The sequence below is a fragment of the Haliotis rubra genome, unplaced genomic scaffold (assembly GCF_003918875.1).
Source record: "Haliotis rubra isolate DU_JTF1 unplaced genomic scaffold, ASM391887v1 Scf1345, whole genome shotgun sequence".
NCBI lineage: Eukaryota > Metazoa > Mollusca > Gastropoda > Lepetellida > Haliotidae > Haliotis > Haliotis rubra.
The window spans coordinates 145,381-166,289 of NW_025765276.1; the positions used below are offsets into that span (position 1 = coordinate 145,381).

At 40.9% G+C, this 20,909-nt stretch overlaps 1 protein-coding gene across 1 annotated transcript; it reads left to right on the plus strand.

Moving 5' to 3' along the window:
- Positions 1–203: 203 nt before the first annotated feature.
- Positions 204–6,576, plus strand: LOC124267896 (agrin-like). The gene is given in 6 exon segments (XM_046702885.1): positions 204–268; positions 1,408–1,528; positions 2,163–2,247; positions 2,249–2,364; positions 4,289–4,358; positions 6,519–6,576. Coding segments are annotated over 5 exon segments (429 nt in total). The 5' UTR covers positions 204–231; the 3' UTR covers positions 6,519–6,576.
- Positions 6,577–20,909: the final 14,333 nt, after the last annotated feature.

Below are 20,909 nucleotides of genomic sequence, written 5' to 3' on the forward strand. Positions count from 1 at the left end.
AAAACAGCAGGGAAGAGTATGTGATTGGATCACAGATTATATGTGTAAACATGTCTTGCCTACCGGCAGCAACAGCCAACGACACATGTTCTTACTATTTTGACGTACACACTCCCGACACACCTACAAGGTAAGGCACAGATAAGGATACCACCTGGGAAATCACACGGTCCTAGTCCAAGTCACACAGTTCTCAGTTTCCAGACAGGTCCACCTTCCCTCAAGTTCATCATGCTGAAGTTTATCACAATCGCTGCAGTTTTTGCAGGTGAGGTAGTATTTACTTATCTTACCTTTACTCTTACTTAACTAAACCAATTATTGAATAACTACAGGCTGTATAGGGCCGTTTTGTGAACTATAACCTTACCTACAGTTGACAAGTGTTGAGGTCACTGAATGCTGTGTTAAAAATCATGAACCAGCTTTTGAAGGCTGTTCGTATATTAATACATGAGACGTTTTATGGGCAACCAATTTGTTTAACTCTTAACACGATGTTTTAGAGCTATTAAGTGACGAAGTAGCAAGAATTGAGTTTGAAACGTCGTGTAAAGAACTAAAATAGGTTGTTATTCCTAAACGTGTCATGTATTTATGTTTGTCCTACTTTTAAATACCTTTCAAGAACGTTCGTACATAATAACCCACTTTAGAAAAACGTATATTTGCAACCCACTGAGCTATCTGATGTGGATGGTTACCCGATATCGACCTCCGCTATCCACTGTATAATATCGGCATTCTAATATAATTAATGCCTTGAATCCATCGCTTCCATACTTTGTGTCATGTCCGATTATTTTTAAAATACTACCGCCCTTACTCTGATACTGCTTAAATCATTCTCAACTACCCGGGCAGCATACAGCCAAAGCAGTCCGGGGGTGGTGTGCGTGTGTGCGTGTGTGCGTGCGTGTGTGTGTAAAGTTTCAACAGCACCTATCGGATATCCATTCCTCTCCAGGTTGAACAGATGCACATTTGAAGAAAGTCACTTGCCGGCAGTCACTTCATTGTGTTTGACACTCGCTTATCGATTCGAACCGCATATTTCTTGAAAACTCCCATGAGCGAGATAACTTATGCGAGTGAGTGAATTTAGATTTGCGCCGCTTTTAAAAATATTCTAGCAATGTTATGGCGGGGGACGCCAGAAATGGGCTTCACACAAAGTACCCATATCGGCGTGACGAGCAAACGCTTTTACCACTAGGCTAACCCACCGCCCCAGATACCTTCTGTGCAAAGGTAAGGACGTGCACCTGGTGACGTCACTTCCGAAAGGAGGCTACAGCGGCGAATGGGTTCAGGACATTTGTTTTCATGGTCTTGAGATATGATTCACATGACAATCTATAATATATTTGTGATCCTCTGTTTAACTAATACTTGTCTTTCCTCCAGTATGCTACAGCCAGACCTCGGCGCCCATCAGGACCATATGCAGAGCTATCAATCACACTGACTGTTCTATATTTGCCCATCATCCCGAGTGTGGCAGCGACGGGAAAACCTATGACAACAGGTAAAAACATACAATGATTTGATGAATGTTGATGGGTATCCTCATATTCACACTATGGGAATTCCGAGTCTCAGATGATTCCAAATTCCTCTTCAATTGGTTGTACGGATTTTGTTTTATGGCGCTCTGACTTTCAATGTGCCATTGTATCCAGTTTGCGTGGTTCACTGAATTTCAGGAACCAGGGTTCGACATTCGTAAGCGACATTCACACAATGATTTCTATAGTATAACCGTTTTTCTTTGAGTTCTGGATCCCAAGTAAGGTTACCTAGCTTTGCTTGTCAGTGGTCTATAGCACATGTTTTAATATTATATTCATTTGGGAAATTTTTTGAATTAGAAATGATCAGTTTTATTTATACTCGAATTCTGTGACATGTCGCTAATTTTTTACTGTTTTAATGTCTTTTGTGCCAGATATTTACTAAAATTGTTCTCGTCACAATAAATTTGAAATACTGTGAATGTGACGTAAAATGTTAACTCCCCGACTCATTGATTCCTAATATGAGAGGCTACAAACTAAGGCATAATGCTAAGACGCTGCTTCTGTTTGCTTCCTACATCTTCTTCTATGGCTTCTTCTATGGCTTCTTCTGCATCTTTTCAACGTATACATTTTACTTCCCAGGTGTCTGTTCTCGAAGGCCCACTGTCAGGACCTCACTCTTCAGGCTGTGCATAATGGGACATGTACCCCAACTTCCGGTACAACCCGGAACATCCGGTTCCACTGCCATATACCAGTTCTTCTGTTCCCAGATGGCAACCAAACACTGCGGGCATGACGTGGAAAACTTGTGTGGTTCAGACAAAGTAGACTACATGAACTTGTAAGGAACCATTTTTAAAGTACTAGGTTTTGTATAATGTGTGTGTGTGTGTGTGTGTGTGTGTGTGTGTGTGTGAATGAACGATTGATTAAGTTCACTGTTACGCCACTTTTAGACATATTCTAGCTACATGACACCAGAAATGGCCTTAACATTTGGGGAAATAAACCTAGGTGACAAGTTAACGTCTTACCCCCAAGGCTTCCACCCTGCCTCTTTGTTGAATTGAGGCGATCGAGAATATTTTAATCTTTATGAAATAACACGTGTGGAAAATGCCTTTTTGTTGCACAAGCATTCATAGAAAAAATTTCAAATGGTTCACAGTATTGTCAATATTTTGTCTTGGAAGCCTGTTGACAGTAAATGTTCTGGTCAGTAAATGTTATTACATCATCATTGCATCCGAAGAACGTATACTCTACCTCTTAATTAAACAAGAGCAGACATTGCTTAAAACCCCAGTGTCAGCCTCCAGTCAACATCCTATTTTTACTGTCGATTGTCGACAGGTATTAATCCTCAAAATATTTTCACTTTTTATTTTATAAATTGTTTTCGTCACGATAAGGCTGAGATATTGCCGATGTGACGTTAAATATTAACTCACTCACTCCAGTCAACATCCAGTATCTATCGAAATCTTCGGGCTCAGGGAACATAAACGCACACCGAGGGTACATCAACCCATGGGCCCCGAGGGACCAGTGAACAACGTATTTATCTTACCGAACACCTTAATTTTGAATGGTTTGAAGCACGGGTACAAATCTTTTGTAGCCATCGCTAGATTTTGCTGACAAGAAAAACAGATTTAGAGTTATGTCCCTTCCATCGATTTGCATTCAATACGTGATTCAATGTTATTCGAGATAAAGAATTACTACCCGAAGTTCCAAATGAGTTGCCATTGACAGCGGGGTACACTGAAATGTTACTCGCTTGTAAGCGGGATACATTGAATATAATAGAATGCTCAGCCAATCTGAAAGCGACATTTATGTGTGAGGTAAGGTAATATTCATTCTCGACATTTTGAGTGAGTGAGTGAGTGAGTTATTATTTAACGTCACATCGGCAATATTTCAGCCATATCGTGACGAGAACACTTGACATTGAAATAGAATATATACAGAGATTATAAAACCTGCCGACAAAGGACAGTAAAGCAACTAGAGCTCGACATTTTGAACCAACGGTTTGTTTAAAGTGCTAATACAAGCATTCAAGAAGATGTTTTATGTTGTCTGAAAATTGTGAAGCAGATTTTGCCAGTGAAAAAATCCCATAAAACAGATCCGTTTTGCCACATCGCTACGAGCACAAGCTTGATCACGAGGAAGATCCATTTTATTGCACAATTCTTCGCAAATTACTATGTAAGCAAAATATGCAGATTAAGTAAATGGACTCTCAAATACCTTCCGTTTCAACCGAAGAAAGTACTTAGATTAGATAAAGATTAAATATAATCACACATATACCACATGTGTCTAATTTAGTTTGCTGACATCATATATCAAACAATGTAGGTTGATTAGATTTCCATGAATACAATTTAAATATTATACTTTGGGATGCTCTACTTTTCCCGCTCTTCCCTAAATGCTGCTATATGATGAAGAAGTAACTGATTGCATGTCTATGTCCAGTCCTACCGTTTCCTGATACTAACACGATGGGTACCATTAATATTTCCACGCATGCAATGCAATGACATCGGCCATTGGACAAAACAGCCAAGGGTTTTCCTGTCGATGGAACATGGCTGTGTTTCGAGTCGTTGGTTCAACACATCCACAACACTGCAGCATTGCATTATTCCTGGGTCAAGGAGGGACATAGTGTCTACAAACCCGACGCTATTTTTTTCAGGTCCAAACAATGTAACACATTCTGATGATACATTCTTTTATACTTGCAGCTGTCTTTTTGAGAAGGCCCGCTGTACGAGACCGGATCTGTACGTAGCCTCATACGCAAAGTGTGCTTGAGTGAGTTGTTGTTCATTTTGTTTGTTTAGTTATGTAATTTGTTATTTTTTTAACATAAACTGGCCCCAAAAAGAAACGCAAAATGAATAAAAACGCAAAAATAACGTATATTCTTGATCATGATCCAAAATCGTTGATTCATGATGGAGACTTACTGTTGTCAATCAATAATGCCTTGGAAATTTCGTTCAGTTTTGTTCAAACAGATGAACATTCACAATTTAACAAAACGCAACCACTTGCTTACCATGTCTCCCGAACGCACCAATGTACAGCATGTGAAACATGTGTGCATTAGCAATAAAAAGGCAAGGTTTTTGTTTGATTGTCACTTGCTACTGAAGTTAGAGAAAGATCCGGAAAGATGCCCCGACTCAGCGAAACAGAGAGGAACAATGGTGTCGGTCTTTTGGAAGCTGGTTAATCATTTTCAGCAGTAGCCAGAGTGTTCAACGCGGCGCCAAGCACCATAATGAGACTGTGGAACCGATATCAGCACCAAGGAACCACACGTGATCGACCCAGATCCGGCAGAACAAGAGTGACCACCAGGGGGCAGGACCGGTACATCAGGTTGCGTCATCTACGAATTCGAACCACAACCGCGTCCTCTACAGCATCCAACATACCGGGCCTGCGTAGGATATCGGCACAGACAGTGAAGAACAGATTGCGAGAAGCAGGACTTCGGGCTCGACGTCCTGTTCGTGGGGTCATTTTGACAGCACAACACCGTCAACAACGTCGCCAATGGTGTCAACAACACAGAGTATGGCCGCAACTGCGTTGGCGAAGAGTGTCGTTCAGTGACGAATCCCGTTTCCTACGCTATCGTTCAGATTGAAGAACTCGAGTTTACAGACGTCAGGGACAACGTTTGCGCCATGCTGTATTCAGGAAGTTGACAGATTCGGTGGTGAAAGGGTTATGGTATGGGCAGCCATCTCACACACTTGAAAAACGGATCTTGTCCCTGTGCAGGGCAATCTCACGGCTCGGAGGTACACAGACGAGATCCTGAGACCTCACCTTCTACCCATCACCCGGAACGCCAATGTCATTTTCAAGCATGACAACGCCCGGCCACATGCAGCTCGACACACAACAGCTTACCTTCAGGCAAGCAACGTCCAGGTTCTGCCTTGGCCGTCAAAATCGCCGGATTTGAATCCTATAAAGCACCTATGGGATGAGTTGGACCGACGTGTACGTCAACGTCAACTACAGCCGCAGACACTAGAACAATTGGCTCAAGCACTTCAGGAGGAGTGGGCCAACATTCCCTAACGTGTCATTCAGACCCTTGTTGGGTCCAAGGGAAGGAGATGCCAAGCTGATCTTGATGCCAATGGTGGGCATACGCGATACTGACCACGTTGATGATCTTGACCTTTGAATGAGACATTTAAACCCTGTTGTAATGACCTCGACTTCTGTGTTCTCCATGCTGCACATTTCCTCCTTTGTAACATTAGTTGTGAACATATTAAATGTTCCTAAACAATTGAACCAAAATCTTGTTTTGCGTTTCTATTTTTGGGTAGTATATATTTTAGTTTTTGGGGGAGGGTGTACTTATATATTATATCCTCGCAGATGATAGATTGCGTTTCTTTTTTGGGGTAGTATGTATTTTAGTTTTGGGTGAGAGTGTACTTATATATGTATATCCTGGCAGATGATAGATTGTTGTTGCTTTGTAGTCTGGGATCATGTCAGGAATATCTAGTATAGTCAAACTTAATGAATATGACATGGATCACACACATGATCATTCGCGTTCGCGATGTAGGGTTTGTTAAGTTTGTTTGTTTGTTATTTAACGTTTTCAACTATAGCAGTGGCCTGTAGCAAATCGGGTCTGGATCAGACAATACAGTGATCAATAGCATGAGCGTCGATCTACGCAACTGAGATGCGATGACATGTGTCATCCAAGTCAGCGAACCTGACCACCCGATCCCGTTAGTTGCCACTTACGACAAGCATGGGTTGCTGAAGATCAATCCTAAGCCGGATCTTCACGGGTGTGGTGTCATGAAGAATTAAACCACTTCCTATTTTGTAGTTGCAACCCTTATTGCCGCAAAAAACTATCGGACGGTATGAAATGTGGTTTTATATTATGCGAGTAATCTCAGTTCTTTTCATCTCTTTCAGGTGTCTGGATTACAAGTTACGTGTCAATCTTAAAGAAATAAACCGTTTTTAGCCATTACTTACTATCACCTGTCATTGAAATGGTTTGCGCGTCACGCCAAAGAAGCGAGTTCGATTACCCACATGGGTACACTGCCTTCCCCTTTGTCAACTCACTGGCTTTATCAGCATATGGCCAAGCCAATCATGTTTTCAATTTGTTTTCTTTGCTACACTTAGTATACATATACCTTCTCTCCACTTCATGTAACATGCTTGACAACGATACAAGAATCTGTATCGAAACGTCGCACACACGAAATAAGGGACCGGTGGCCCATTCTCCTGTTTTCATTGCAAATTAAGCAAAAGTTGATATCAGGAAATGTAAAAACCATGCTTCTTATTATCGGTGTGCTAGTAAAAGCAAGGAAGTTGCCTGCCTCAGCAACACATTCTGCAAACAGTTTCTTGAGATGTTCGGGAGCTTCCTCTAATTACACACACTCAATGACAAACACTATTAGCTGGTATTAGATACACCGTGGAATTGAGCAATTAGAACTTATCTCAGAGCTAAGAAATCAAACTTACAGCCAACGTGGCGACCTTTAATTCGCAAAGGCTACCAATGGTAAGGTCTCTGGCGGCTCACTTATTATAACTAAACTGGGAACACTTCTTAGCCCTGTTGCTCTAACTTACAAGTTGTTACAGTAAGGATAATTTTCCATTTCGGGGTAGTTCTGTGTATTATTACGCTATCATGTACGAATTGGGGATCTGGATGTTCTCACTGACAAGCTTCCCAAACCAGTTTTGATAATGAGAGACTTAAATCATCATGATCCCTTATCAGGTTCATCAGATCAATTAATAAAGGAACGGTCCTCGAAGAACGGCATCTTCTATGCCTTCTTACTGATTTAAATATACCCCTGTCTCCATCCAGCTAAAGGTGCATACTCGGCTTAGGACTTGTCCTTTTCTGACCCATCACTCTTTAATGAATATTAAAACCATAAAACAGTCACTGACACATTAACATCGCAGAAACAATTAGTAAGAACTCCTAATCTTCCATTTATGATCCTACATTTGCGATTGTGATTGTGAATCTAAATTTCGATAATTCAAAAGATTACAATTGATCTTGTTCCTTACGTGAGCTGAAAGATGGTTTTTTTTCAAAACGCTCGTCACACAGCTTCTACACTAGATGATGTCCACTATCAATTATTACAGCATCTACCTGAGATCTTTTTAGTGCCCAGCAGCAAGCGTCTTGTCTGGTTTCTGGAATCCATTAATCTGAAAACTGATATTCAGTCTGGTTCCGAGCATCAGATCGTTAGATTGGAATCATTGTACACGATGCTTTTATGAATATACAACATGTTGTTTCTTTACTTGTAGAAGGCATATGGCACAATATGAAAATATAGTATTTTGGAAACCTTCAGTGATATGGGTCTTGTGGTCGTATTCCTGATTGTATCACACGGTTTTATGTAGATAGAAAATTCAACTGAAATATATGTATACGTTAGCACCCTCCTCCTGACGGCTCGAGCGTTGAAATCCATATCACCCGCAGAGGGGGGTGCTAACCTACTTACACCACGTGGGCGCCGAATGGACTCGTCCATTGCTTGTTGCACGTGCGTTTCCTGCACCGCCAAGGTTACGTGTACACTTGGTTTTGGGAAGAGAACTCATTGTGCAAGATGAATTCAGATGATGAACTTTGTCGGGCCTCGCAAGAAGCGGAGGCAAGCCTTATTTATAACGATAGCGATTTTGAATTGTTTGAAGCATCTCAAATTATTGAAAAAGAAGTACAAGAAGAAGGTAAGACTGCAGAACGTTTTTATGGAGCTAATGATGGTGAGATTGAGAAACGTGCGTTGGATTCAGTGCCAACTAACACCCAGCGACGGGATAAATGGGCGTACAACACGTTTACTGCCTGGGCTATCGCCGTAAATAATCGGAGGGGGGATGGACGAAAACCGGTTACTGTTTTGGAAAATATGGGACTTGACAAGTTGGCTTATTTCATGTCAAAGTTTGTTCTGGAAGATAGAAAAAAAGATGGCTGGGGATACCCCCCAAATTCACTCTTTCAAATAGTTATGGGTATACAATCATACATAAAGACTGTTTCTAAACGAAATGTTGAATATTTCCAGTCTGATGTGTTCGAAGAATTCCGCCAGGTTCTTGACGGAGAGATGAAAAGACTGTCACGTAAGGGGTTGGGGCAAAGCGTTAAGAAAGCTGAAGCTATCAGTGTTGACGAGGAGGAGCTGCTATGGAGGAGTGGTCAACTTCGAGACCGGAACCCGCGAGTACTGGTGAACACCTTGCTTTACCTGAATGGAAAACATTTTCGACTTCGTAGTGGCCACGAACACAGAAAGCTAAAGCACAAACACTCACAAATATCCCTGAAGACGAGTCCTGAAGGACACGAGTACTTGTGTTACCGGGAAGATTACTCTAAAACTGTGCAAGGGGGCCTGAAGCATAGAAGAGTTACCCATAAAGAGATCGAACATCACACAGATAGAAATCCTGCCCGATGTCATGTTCGTCTGTTTAAGAAGTACTTATCACTGTGTCACCAAGACGGCCATGATGACGCTTTGTATCTTCAAGCTCTTCAGTCTTCGACAGATAAGTGTTGGTAAGTGTTTCGTGAGTTTACAACTTCGGGTTTTAATGTGACAATGTCAGAGATGCATTCATATCCAAATATTCATCAAGATATTGTTAAAATAAATATTTTGATCAATGAAATGAAAACTATTTCACATTCAAACCAGACCATTCGTGCCAAAACTAGTGTATACACTTTATCCTATTCATGAAGTCACAAGAAGCTCTTGTTCACATGGAGACGTAACATTATATTACAGCCGTCTGATTCAAAAGCACTTTCAAGTCAAAGAATAGCAGATTTATGGTTAGAAATAAAAATAAAATAAAGAATATTTATTAAAACATGCAATACACCCAATGTTCAGTATTGGATTGGCCAGAGTCTATAAATTACAAATACTCCCATGTTCCAGGTACAGTCGACAACCACTGGGTCACAACACGCTACAGAGGATTGTCCCTGAAATGTGTCACAAGGCTGGTGTAAAGGGCTACACGACGAACCACTCACTTAGGGTTACCACGGCAACCCGACTATACCAGGCTGGGGTTAGCGAACCATTGATAATGGAACGAACTGGACACAGGAGCGTCACAGGTGTGTATTTACTTTTCAGTAAAACAATCATTTAAGTGGAGCAAGTTCGTTTGTTTAAAACTAAAGTCGTAATGTTGAGACTAACTACATACGTTACATATACTAATTTGATCCAATTTCAATTCAAACATGTGTGCGCAGTTACACCAGAACAAGTGAGGACCAGAAAGCCACAGTTAACGCCATTCTGAATGACGAGCAACTGGGAGTGATAGGAGAGTCAACGGAGACCGTATCCAGGCCAGACAAGGAACACAGCAACACCACCTCTGCAACCTCTAGCTCAACCGTCACGCTGGCGGCAGCACAAACCAGGCACCAGATTCGCATCGAAAACTGCGTTGTAAATTTCACAATGAAATAAATGTAAAAACATTCTTGTTCATGTTGTTATTTTCGATTGGCAGCTGGACGGTATCGCCGTATTCACACCCTTTTGACACTTTCATAGAGGTCATTTTCAAATATTGTTTCGAGGCGAAGCCGAGAAACAATATTTGAAAAATTACCGATGTCCAAAGTTCCGTGGGGAGATAAGTCAATGACAGAGGCGAAGCCGAAGTCTGACTTATCTACCCTAGGTTAGACAGTCCAGCTGCCAAATAACATACCCGGTTGTTATCCACATATCAACCTCTGCACGTGCAGATGGAAGGTTGATACACAGAAAATCAACCTGCCAGAACAATGGACATAACATACCCTAGTGGTGTAAGATCGGGAATTGGGAGTCCCACAGGGCAGTACCTTTAGCATAAAATCAACAGACTTGCTACAGTATTAAATGAAAATACCGTTGGTTCATTATTTATCATGGTGTATCATGGTGCAATTGGTGTAAATCGGAATACTGTTGAGACAATTACAACTTTGAATCAATAAAATACATAACATAGTCACGGCAGAAACTACTGACGGTCTAGGCGTCTGACTTTGTGTGCTGGCGATTAGGTGTCTGACTCTGAGGGTGTGGGTTTGAATCCCGGATGGGACTCAACCCAACAAAAGTTCTAGAATCTGTACTTTACTAAGTAAGTGTAATCCCAAATATAACATATATTACATTTGACCTTTTCTAAATGGCATTGTGTATTTCACAGCTTTCGGCCGTGGGAGCCGTGCCAATTAACACTTATCCATATATTTGTTTATAATCCATATACAATCATACAGTTTTGTTCCCCAATAAGTTTACCCTTAAATTGAGTATCCCTTATTTTAGTAACAGAACAATCAAATCGCGCTGGCTTGTTGTCGTTTATAAACATTGCTGTTGGTACAAACCACTCAAGCAGCGCCTCACATAGTCTAATCTCCCCACAGTGCCTCACATAGTCGATTATACTCACTTTAATTTAACCTCGACCCCAAAACCTAACCCATTCCGTCGTTCATGAACACTGCAACACATTTTAAACTGCGCCGTTAACACAGAGTGGCACTGAGCGAGATGAAAATCAGCTCTGACCATGGGGGTAATGGCGCAGGACAACACGATTGATGGAATTGAACTAGTAATCCCGAAGTCATTTGTTTGAATGTATGCTTTCCAATTCAGTCAGGTTGATTAACTAACAGCAGCAGATCTGTCGACGTTGATATTTGTTGTCACTGTCAATGGCGTTCTGATATGTCAACAGTGGGGAGGATTATTCTTTATTCAGACTCGCAGTTCGTGTAGTTAATGTTGTACATAGCATTTCAAGTGTTCAAAAGTATGAGGTGAATCAGGGGTTTGGTCTAACCAAATACCTGACTCATTAGGTCAGTAAGCAAGCAAGTAATATACTCTTTAAAAAAGTAGGGGAACTTCATTTCTAATTTACGATTGAAATGGACATATCGGAGTTAATCAATGTTGATATGATAATAATGAATCTTTTGAGAGTGTATCCCCACTTGCACTTCCTTATGACCATAGTTGTTTGTACAGTAAGCGGTCTTGAAAGATGATTGGTGTACGACGTGAAATTTGCATGTGTACGATTTTCATTTTCAAACAATAAAACCCGGCTGGAAACAAACACTAACAGCTGTGTGATAGAAGATGATTGTCAAAATTAATGGTCTACAGTGATTTATCGACCTTCTTGAAAAACGCCAAAATCATGAATGACACCCCATGCAGGTGCATTGGGCTACTACGTTCTGCACGTGCGTCACATGGGTTGTGTTTAGGAGTGGTGATGGTGGTGCGTTCATGAGATGTCCGTCTTTGAAAAGTTTGTTATCGCTTATACTTTCATCCAAATTGACAGTTCAAGTTCCCCTTCTGTGTTTAAGAATATACAAAACACGAGGTAAACGCCAGAACATAGCCAGCCACGATTATCCTCCCAAACAGCTTCCATTGCGCGTAAAAGGCAAAATAGGGTGGGTGGGTGGATGGATCATAAGTGACGACACAAAGTGCTGCCCTACCAGTACACATGCACATGCCCTCGCACGTGTACAAACATCATTGTTTGTCGCCTGACAAAACGCAATAGTATATGTTGTGGACCAGAAAATCTTCGCAACACAATGTATAATTTTATTGAAATTGAACATGATATATTGACTTTTAATCTCGTCTGTGACAAGAATACGTTGCTTTTAAACTAAGATACACATTTTTGAAAAGAGGTCGTTTCACGGTGGGGACTGTTATAAGGTTTCTAACCAATAGTTTCTCTTGTAGATGAATTGATAAATACTCCCGAGCCTGTGATGGAACTCGGAAAACTCAAAGTCAATTGACGTCAGGTTGAACCTTTTTTGCACAAGAAACCGTTTTCAAACCCTACAGTCCCTGGTGCGGTGGCCTGGATTTGGTTGCTGGCGATCTACAGCCGAGTTTAATAAGTGTTGTTGAATAATGATTTAACATTTTGAAATGAACACTAGCTTTAATTATAACCGACCCGTGGAGATCCCGGTTAGAACTGATCTTCAGTGCCTTATGCTTGTCGTAAGAGGCGACTAACGGGATCGGGTGGTCAGGTTGACACATGTCATTGTATCCCAATTGCGTAGATCGACGCTCAAGCTGTTGATCACTGGAGTGTCTGGTCCAGACTCGATTATTTACAGACCACCGCCATATAGCTAGAATAATGCTGAGTTCGGCGTAGAACTAAATTCACTCACTTTAATTGTAATCTGTGACTATAGAGTTGTTATACTGCCCTTCGTAGGCGACTTTTCAAAAAGTATGAATATATTTCGTCTCAGTATATAACTTATTGTCGTCACGATACGGCTGAAATATTGCCAATGTGACGGAATATTTTAACTCACTCGCTCAAACCGTACATCTTCATTCAGATGTGGTTAACAAGGATTTCTTGACTTCATTAAGAATAATTGTTTAATAATGTGTGTATGATTTGATGATTCACCCTCACTTTCGTTCTCGAACCTAAAACCGTCTGTCTCTCGTGTGATAAGGTCAATACCAGAACATATATATAATTACTAAACCTTTTCCATAATCAGTAAGAGTCAATTAATTCATAAGAATGTGTTTATGAATCACTCTCACGTAATACTGATAGCACAGTATGTATTCGTTGCAAGCATGTTATGGAAGTTATTTTTGTAATATGACATCACAAAATTCACCATTATTTTATGTGTGGGCAGAATCTTCATTATGTTTGTTGAAAGGTTTCTTTGTCGACATAACGCAAATGCTGGCTTAAATGTTTGCATTACGATAATTGCAGGTTTTACTGTATTGTATCCTTCACTCTCACGCAGTCAGATCAATTTGCGTCACATCACCGTCACTTACACGTCTACAGCTATGTAGACTCAATTATTGATTGGCGTATAAGGCTATAATAGGTGGACATACACTGTAGTACAATACTCTCCTGCGGTTCAAGCTATTTTTTTTCATTGGATTGGGACAAGGTTTTGAGCAGTGAAAATGGTCTTTGACATCATATGTGTGGTTTTGCTATATATGTCAAGACACCCGGTGTCATCTCAAGTGGACACTTTAGGTACTCGGAGGGACGAAGTTTTAAGCAGAATCGACAAATATTCCCCACCACTCTCAGATCCTGGTGCAAGCATTGATGTGAACATGACCTTCACGCTCTTGACGGTTGCGGATCTGGATTCCAAACAACAAGTCCTGACTGTGACGGGTTCCCTTACACTCAGCTGGCATGATACTCGTGTCGCCTGGAATGGATCTGAGAGTTCCGGGATCTCCTTCGTCGAGCTGGAGGAACATGACATCTGGCGACCTAGAATTGTTTTAGCCAACAGTGTCGACAATATGGACCCGATACAGAGCAAGAATCCAGTGATACTCTACCACACAGGACGTTACCGTTGGGAACGTAAGGCGATCTTCAGAGTCAGGTGCAAAATTGATATATCACTTTACCCCTTTGATACACAGTTCTGTCGACTGATGTTTGCCCCTGCGTTCGGTTACATGTTAAACATAACCATTCAGGACACAATCATCAGACAATCTGTTCTTTATGACAATAATGCTGAGTATATTGTGCAGAATATTACACAGGACATATTTCAATTGGATGATGGTATGTATGCAGCAGTAGGAGTATCTTTGATGAGAGAACCCACATTTTACATCATAACCGTTATCATTCCAATTATGTTGATGTCTCTCTTAAACCCCTTTGTGTTCCTGATCCCAGCGCGATCTGGGGAGAAACTGGGATTTATAATGGCAGTGTTTGTGTCCCACACTATGTTCCTTACCATAATGCGTGAATCGGTTCCACCATCGATTTCAAATCTCACAAGATTTCTCATAGCAATAGAGGTTCAAACATTCTTGACAATTCTGGCTTCTATTCTTGTGATTGCAATCCATCATCGCAAGGAAAGAGCAGAGGAATTGAGAGATCGTAAAAAAAGCATTTCCAAAGATGATGATGATCCCCTGGAAAAGAAGCGACCAAGGAGGTGTTGCAGGTGCTCTTCCTTGGAAAGATGTCTTGACGGTGTATCCTTTGTGATATCACTGTCTTTGTCATGTGCAGCATGTATGTTACTGACACGGGGAGTGGACCTGGGAGGGCTATAAAATATAATCATGATCACAATAAGACCATGAAGAACATTTCGTCTGTGGACATACAGACTGTTTATTCTACCACAATTAAAAATGATTTTATATGATATAAAGAAAACATCTCCGTTTTCGTCGCACTGTTAATAAAAAAATGTAATTTATTAGTAACATATAATTAGTTCCTGCTGTTAATGTTTTCAGAACTGGATTTAATTAATAAATACATTAAAGTTATCCTTTTTACTGTTGTTGTTGTTGTTTAACGTCGTCTTCAGCAATACTCCTGCTATATTTCTAAATAATGTAATCTGGAACAGACAATCTGGACAATAGCAGGAGCACACATGTAGATCTTCGCAAATGGGATACAATGACATGTGTCAACCAAGTCGGTGAGCCTGACGATTCAATCCCCTTAATCGTCTCTTACGACAAGCATGGGTTGATGAAGATCAATTCTAACCCGGATCTATACAGGCATTCCTTAGGAATAATGTTTGGAAGCCATAATTATGAGAGGTCCCAAAAAGGAAAGTGATCCGTTGTTTCATGGAATGTTCTCTGCTACGTCTCATGATGGAACAGGTGTGGGTGGGTGCAAGAGGTAAAGGGGCACGGGCGACCGAGTGTTCTAAGACACCACACATTACAGAATAGGCTTCCCTACATCAGTATGTATGGTATCATACTATTCTATTCAGGCAACAAATGAATTTGGCGAAGTCATTTGAGATACACTAGGGTTGCTCCCCTTTGTTAGACCGCCGTATGATGGGCTTGCCCTGATAATGCTACTTGTTTTGTCAACGCGATAAACCCGTGATTGTGAGCTTCTTCTTTTATTATTATTATAGGATATGTATATAGCGCACATATCCTCGCAACTAGTGCATGCTCAAGGCGCTGGTATTTTTTCCCTCGATGATTGGATGTCAACCTCAACGGCACATCGTATTATCAATCTCAACTCCCTGGGGAGTATACAACTCTTGCAGCCACTAGGCGCACCGAGTTATTGTGGCATTCCTATCCTAACGAGGTACCCATTCACAGCTGGGTGGACTGGGGCTCATAGTCACAGTACTTTGTCAAAGTTCACTGCACGTTGGTGTACCCGCAACTAGGTGTTGGCACGTATTCATGTGGCCACCATCTGGTCATATACCAACGGATTCGTGGGTTCTTTTAAGTGAACATGGTTGTGTACTGTACACTAGGGGTTGTGACAACACTGAAAGAGTCTGCACACAAAGTTGACAAAAAGGTTTTTACACCCCGTCACGGGTGGGCTCGATCCTGACACCTCAACCTCGCTGGATCACGAGCCTTGCGCCTTAACCAGGTCGCCCACCGCGCCCAAAGTATAAATACACAAAGCCATTTAGAAAGTGGTCAAATGTAACAAATGTTAAATTTGGGATTTCACATTCTTAGTTAAGTACAGATTCTAGTACATTTTTGGGGTTAAATCCCATCCGGGATTCGAACCTACACCATCGGAGTCAGGCACCTAATGCTACATGTGACCACTTTCTAAATGGCGTTGTGTAGTAAACGACTTAGACATTCTGAGCCTTCCCTTTATAAATGACATTCTGCAATGTTCTGAGTACCATTTTGTCATCATCGGTTATCATGACAGTTCAAGCAAAACATTACCATCCCGTCCATTGAAATCAGTACGTATTACTTTGAACTCTGAAAACACTAAATTATATTTTGAATTATAGAGATAATATCATTATTGTGTCAGGCCGCAGACTTGGTTGATACATTTGACATCAACGTATACTCTTGCAAAAGGTTGGGGATTTCATTTTTAATTTACGATTGAAAACATTGGGAGACATGTCGGAGTCAAGCAATGTTGATATGATAATAATGGTACTAGAGTTTGTCCTTTACTACGTACAATATGTCAACAGTAGAACAATCGCAATACAGGAAGCGGCTGTGGATAATAGGCTTATTTGCATTTGTGAAACAAGTAATTCTGAAAGAAAGAATCCTGTATACATTTTTAGGAATATTCGAGCAATATCACGGCGGGGAATACCAGAAATGGGCTGCACAGATGATCAAATGGGTAGACTGCAGTGACAATCATGCATCTGATTTTGACGATGACCCCCAGTTCATGTCGGTTTATACCCAGATTAAATGAGTTCAACAGGGTTATTGCTCCCAAGAGAGCCTTGCAATGAGTCGATGACCCCAACATTTTCACAAACATTGAAAATGCGAAATCCGATAACCAGTATCTGGAATATTTATACACTACATCACCGAGCAGTGGAAGTGTTATTGCTCTGTCCCTGACAAATCGATAACCCGTGACCAGACTGAAGTGGAAAGCAACTACTACTGCAACGGAACCTTTCATTTAATTCTGATAAATGTTTTATCATGCATAATAGAAGCCTATTTCCATAACGTGATGCCAAGTAGAAGACACATTTATGTTTAGGAAGCAGAGTGTTTCAGAATTAAAGTGTATTCTGTTTCAGGTAAATATTTTCTGGTGGGTGTTAGACCACTGATATGTTTGGCTTAAAAGAAAAAAACTAACAAGATGGGATAATGATTTTGGCTCTATCATTTTGATGAGTGTATCTCTGTATCTGAATTATCAGCACTTGTAAAAGCAAGCATTAAAGTCTTCGTATCTTTCATGTACTTGTATTGATATATATATCATTGATCATACAATGGATAGTGTTCTCGGCAGGATAAAGCCAACGGATATTTTCGGTATCCGTTGGGGTCATATACGGATATCGATGCAAATTAGAGAGGTCATATGCAAATTAAAATTTTAGGGACTACTTTCACAGTGTAAACAAACATGGCGTCAAGCGTCGGCGGTCGTGTCCGGATTGACGGTCGTTGTTACGGTACTGTCAATGCTTTGATCCAAGACAATTCATGTCTGGTTATGATAGATGGAATAGATTACAAAGCGGAGACAGAAATTCATAGGCTTACGAAGACACCAACATCAGTTCCCCGGCCGACTGTCAGTGTTAGCAAGAGAACGGCATAGGTGCACAATGTCACGCGAACATTAAAGCGTATTTTGTTCTTCGAAAGGTTAATTGAAGGTTTCTGAAGTTCCACGCGAGTTTGTTATTTTTCAAGCTAAGATTTGTTGACAACAATACGTGCTTTAGCATAAAGCTTACTGGGAACTAGATGACCTACCGCAGTCAACTGCGTGATCAGGAGAAAATTTATGTCACCGGGCTTGTGACGTAGCGTATTTCTCCGCACATATTTGGGACGTCATATACATTCCACAAAGTTTAGTTTCATGATTTGTAGCGTTTCAAATCGCATTTTTTTTAAATTATAAAGCAAAAATGACATTGTATGATAAATAGGTTATCACACTCGTGTCTTTTGGGATGGTTAATATCCTGCATTAGGAATAAACACTATGTATTTAGCTCGCCAAGGCACGCTAAATACAATGATTATTCCTAATGCAGGATATTGATATATTATATCTCACCCATGGAAATCAGGGTTAGCATTAGAGTCTTCGTGTATTTCATGTACACGTATTGATATATATTATATCTCACCCGTGGAAATCAAGGTTAGCATTAGTCTTCAGCAACCAATGTTCGTCATAACAGGTCACTAATTTGGAGCTAGACAGGGTCGCTGACTTCGTTTAGTGAGTGAGTTATTATTTAACGTCACATCGGCAATATTTCAGCCATATCGTGACGAAAACATATGTGACATTGAAATGGAATAGATGTATATTATAAAAATCTGTCTACGAAGGACAGTAAAATAACTAGAATATCACAATTACAACTAAAACTAGTGTGGAAAGTTAAAACTAATAGCGATATATGGACAATACAATATAAAAACTGGATACAGATCGCCAACAACTGAAGGTAGATCACCATACTAGGTACCATGGGGACTTACATTACTTTTGCTACCTGCATGGACCTGACTTGGTTACCACACGTTATCTTCTCTAACAATGTCAAACGATGGACAGTCTGGTCCAGACTCTGTACTCCGGACTGCTGTACTATCACATCAGTTTTGCATCTGACTCTGAAGATCTCCTTAATTCCATGTGTTGAAAAGTATCACTGAAAACTGGCTCTGAATCAGGTACATATTGTCAGAACTGTTGGCTGCAACTATTGTAGTTCGCCAGATGTCGTTCTCGTATCGTTTCCTGAATAGGTGATACGACCGGCATTAGGTTTACAAAGCATTTCTGTTACTCCGAATGACTTGTTCTGTTAACGCACAAATGACGTTTCGGAGGAGTTTAAAACTTTAGGTGTTTAAACAGGTTGGGTCAAATATGGATACAAAGTCGTTCCATTTTTATATGAAGTGTACATATCTAGTGTATATCCCCCGTTCAAAATGAAAGTGACCGCCTCCGTGGTGTAGTGGTTAGAGCGTCCGCCCGGAGAGCGGAAGGTCGCGGGTTCGATCCCGGACCGCGTCATACCAAAAGACGTTAAAATATGGTACTTGTTGGTCCCTGCCTGGCGCTCGGCATTAATGGGTACAACAAGGACTGGTCGGCTCGGAGTCAGTATAGTGTGTCTGAGTGGGGTATTCATGCTTCACTGCGGCATGGTATCTCAGTGGGCTAGCACTATAAAACCAGCTTCAGTCTTGGCTAGTACAAGCAGCCGTACATACACACGCATGCACGTCATCATATAGCGAAATATTCTCAAGCACGACATTAAACCCAATTTCACCTCACCTCATCTCAAAATGAAAGTACAGGACAAAGCAAAATCATTCGATTCATCAAGATGCGGTAATATGAAAGGAGAACTCCTGTAGAAGGCGACATACTATTGTGAAGATACGTTCCGTGAGACAGAACTCGTTTCCACTCAGATCTAATCGAACGCTCCTGTTAATGTAATGTGAGAATTGATATGTACCCTCCATTCTGACTGTGGTAATGGGATATTGACTGACACTGTTTACATTGTTTCTGTTTGATTATTGGTAATGCCCAGATAGCGATAACAAACCTTTCGAGCTGGATTGTTGATAATTGTATCGCTGACAGTGTATATGTCCATGGCAATCACTCAGTGGCAGCACTTCACAAACAGATCTGTTCCAGAACAAGTGCTTAGAATTAGTCCGTTATTGGACTACTACTTTCACATGTTTTGAGCACACATTGAGAAGGGATGACATATTGTAGCGTATATGTTTTGGTGTTTTATATGACAACACTAGTCTCTGCATTTCATATGGACACTTTAGATACTTTGAGGGATGATGTATTGAGCAGGATCGAGAAGAATTCACCGCCACTCCCTGGCCCAGTTATGGCCATTGAAGTGAATATGTCATTCTCGCTCTTCTCTGTGGTAGATTTGAATTCCAAAAGTCAAATGTTGAGTATAGCAGGTTCCCTTACAATCAAATGGCGTGATCCTCGTCTCGCATGGAATTCCTCGAAAGCTCTGGTCACTCCTTCTTGGAACTTGAGGAAAAGGATGTTTGGAGACCCAGAATTGGCTTAGCTAACAGTGCGGATTATATGGGACCTCTGAAGAGCGACAATCCAGTAATACTGTTTGACTCGGGGATACACCGATGGGAAGTAAGGGATATTTTCAGAGTCAGGTGCACGATAAATATTTCAAAGTACCCATTTGATACTCAGTTGTGTCGACTGGCATTTGCACCAACGTTTGGATACAGATTGAATGTAAACATTGGAAGAATCGTTAGATCCTGTAACTACGAGGAGAATGGTGAGTGGCGCATAGGTAATTTGACACATGAAAAACGCATTGGCGATGATGACATAGAGGAAACAGATATCAAAATTCAAATGGATAGAAAACAATCATTTTATATCATAAACATAATCATCCCTATCTCTTTGATGTCCCTGTTGAATCCCTCTGTGTTCCTTATCCCAGCTCGATCAGGAGAAAAACTGGGTTTTCTCATGGCGGTGTATGTGTCTCATACCATGTTCCTGAATCTCATCAATGAATCGGTGCCACCAACTTCCGACGATAATTCAAGCCTGACATTCTTTCTGACAGTAATTGAAGTGCAAGGATTCTTTACTGCTCTGGCT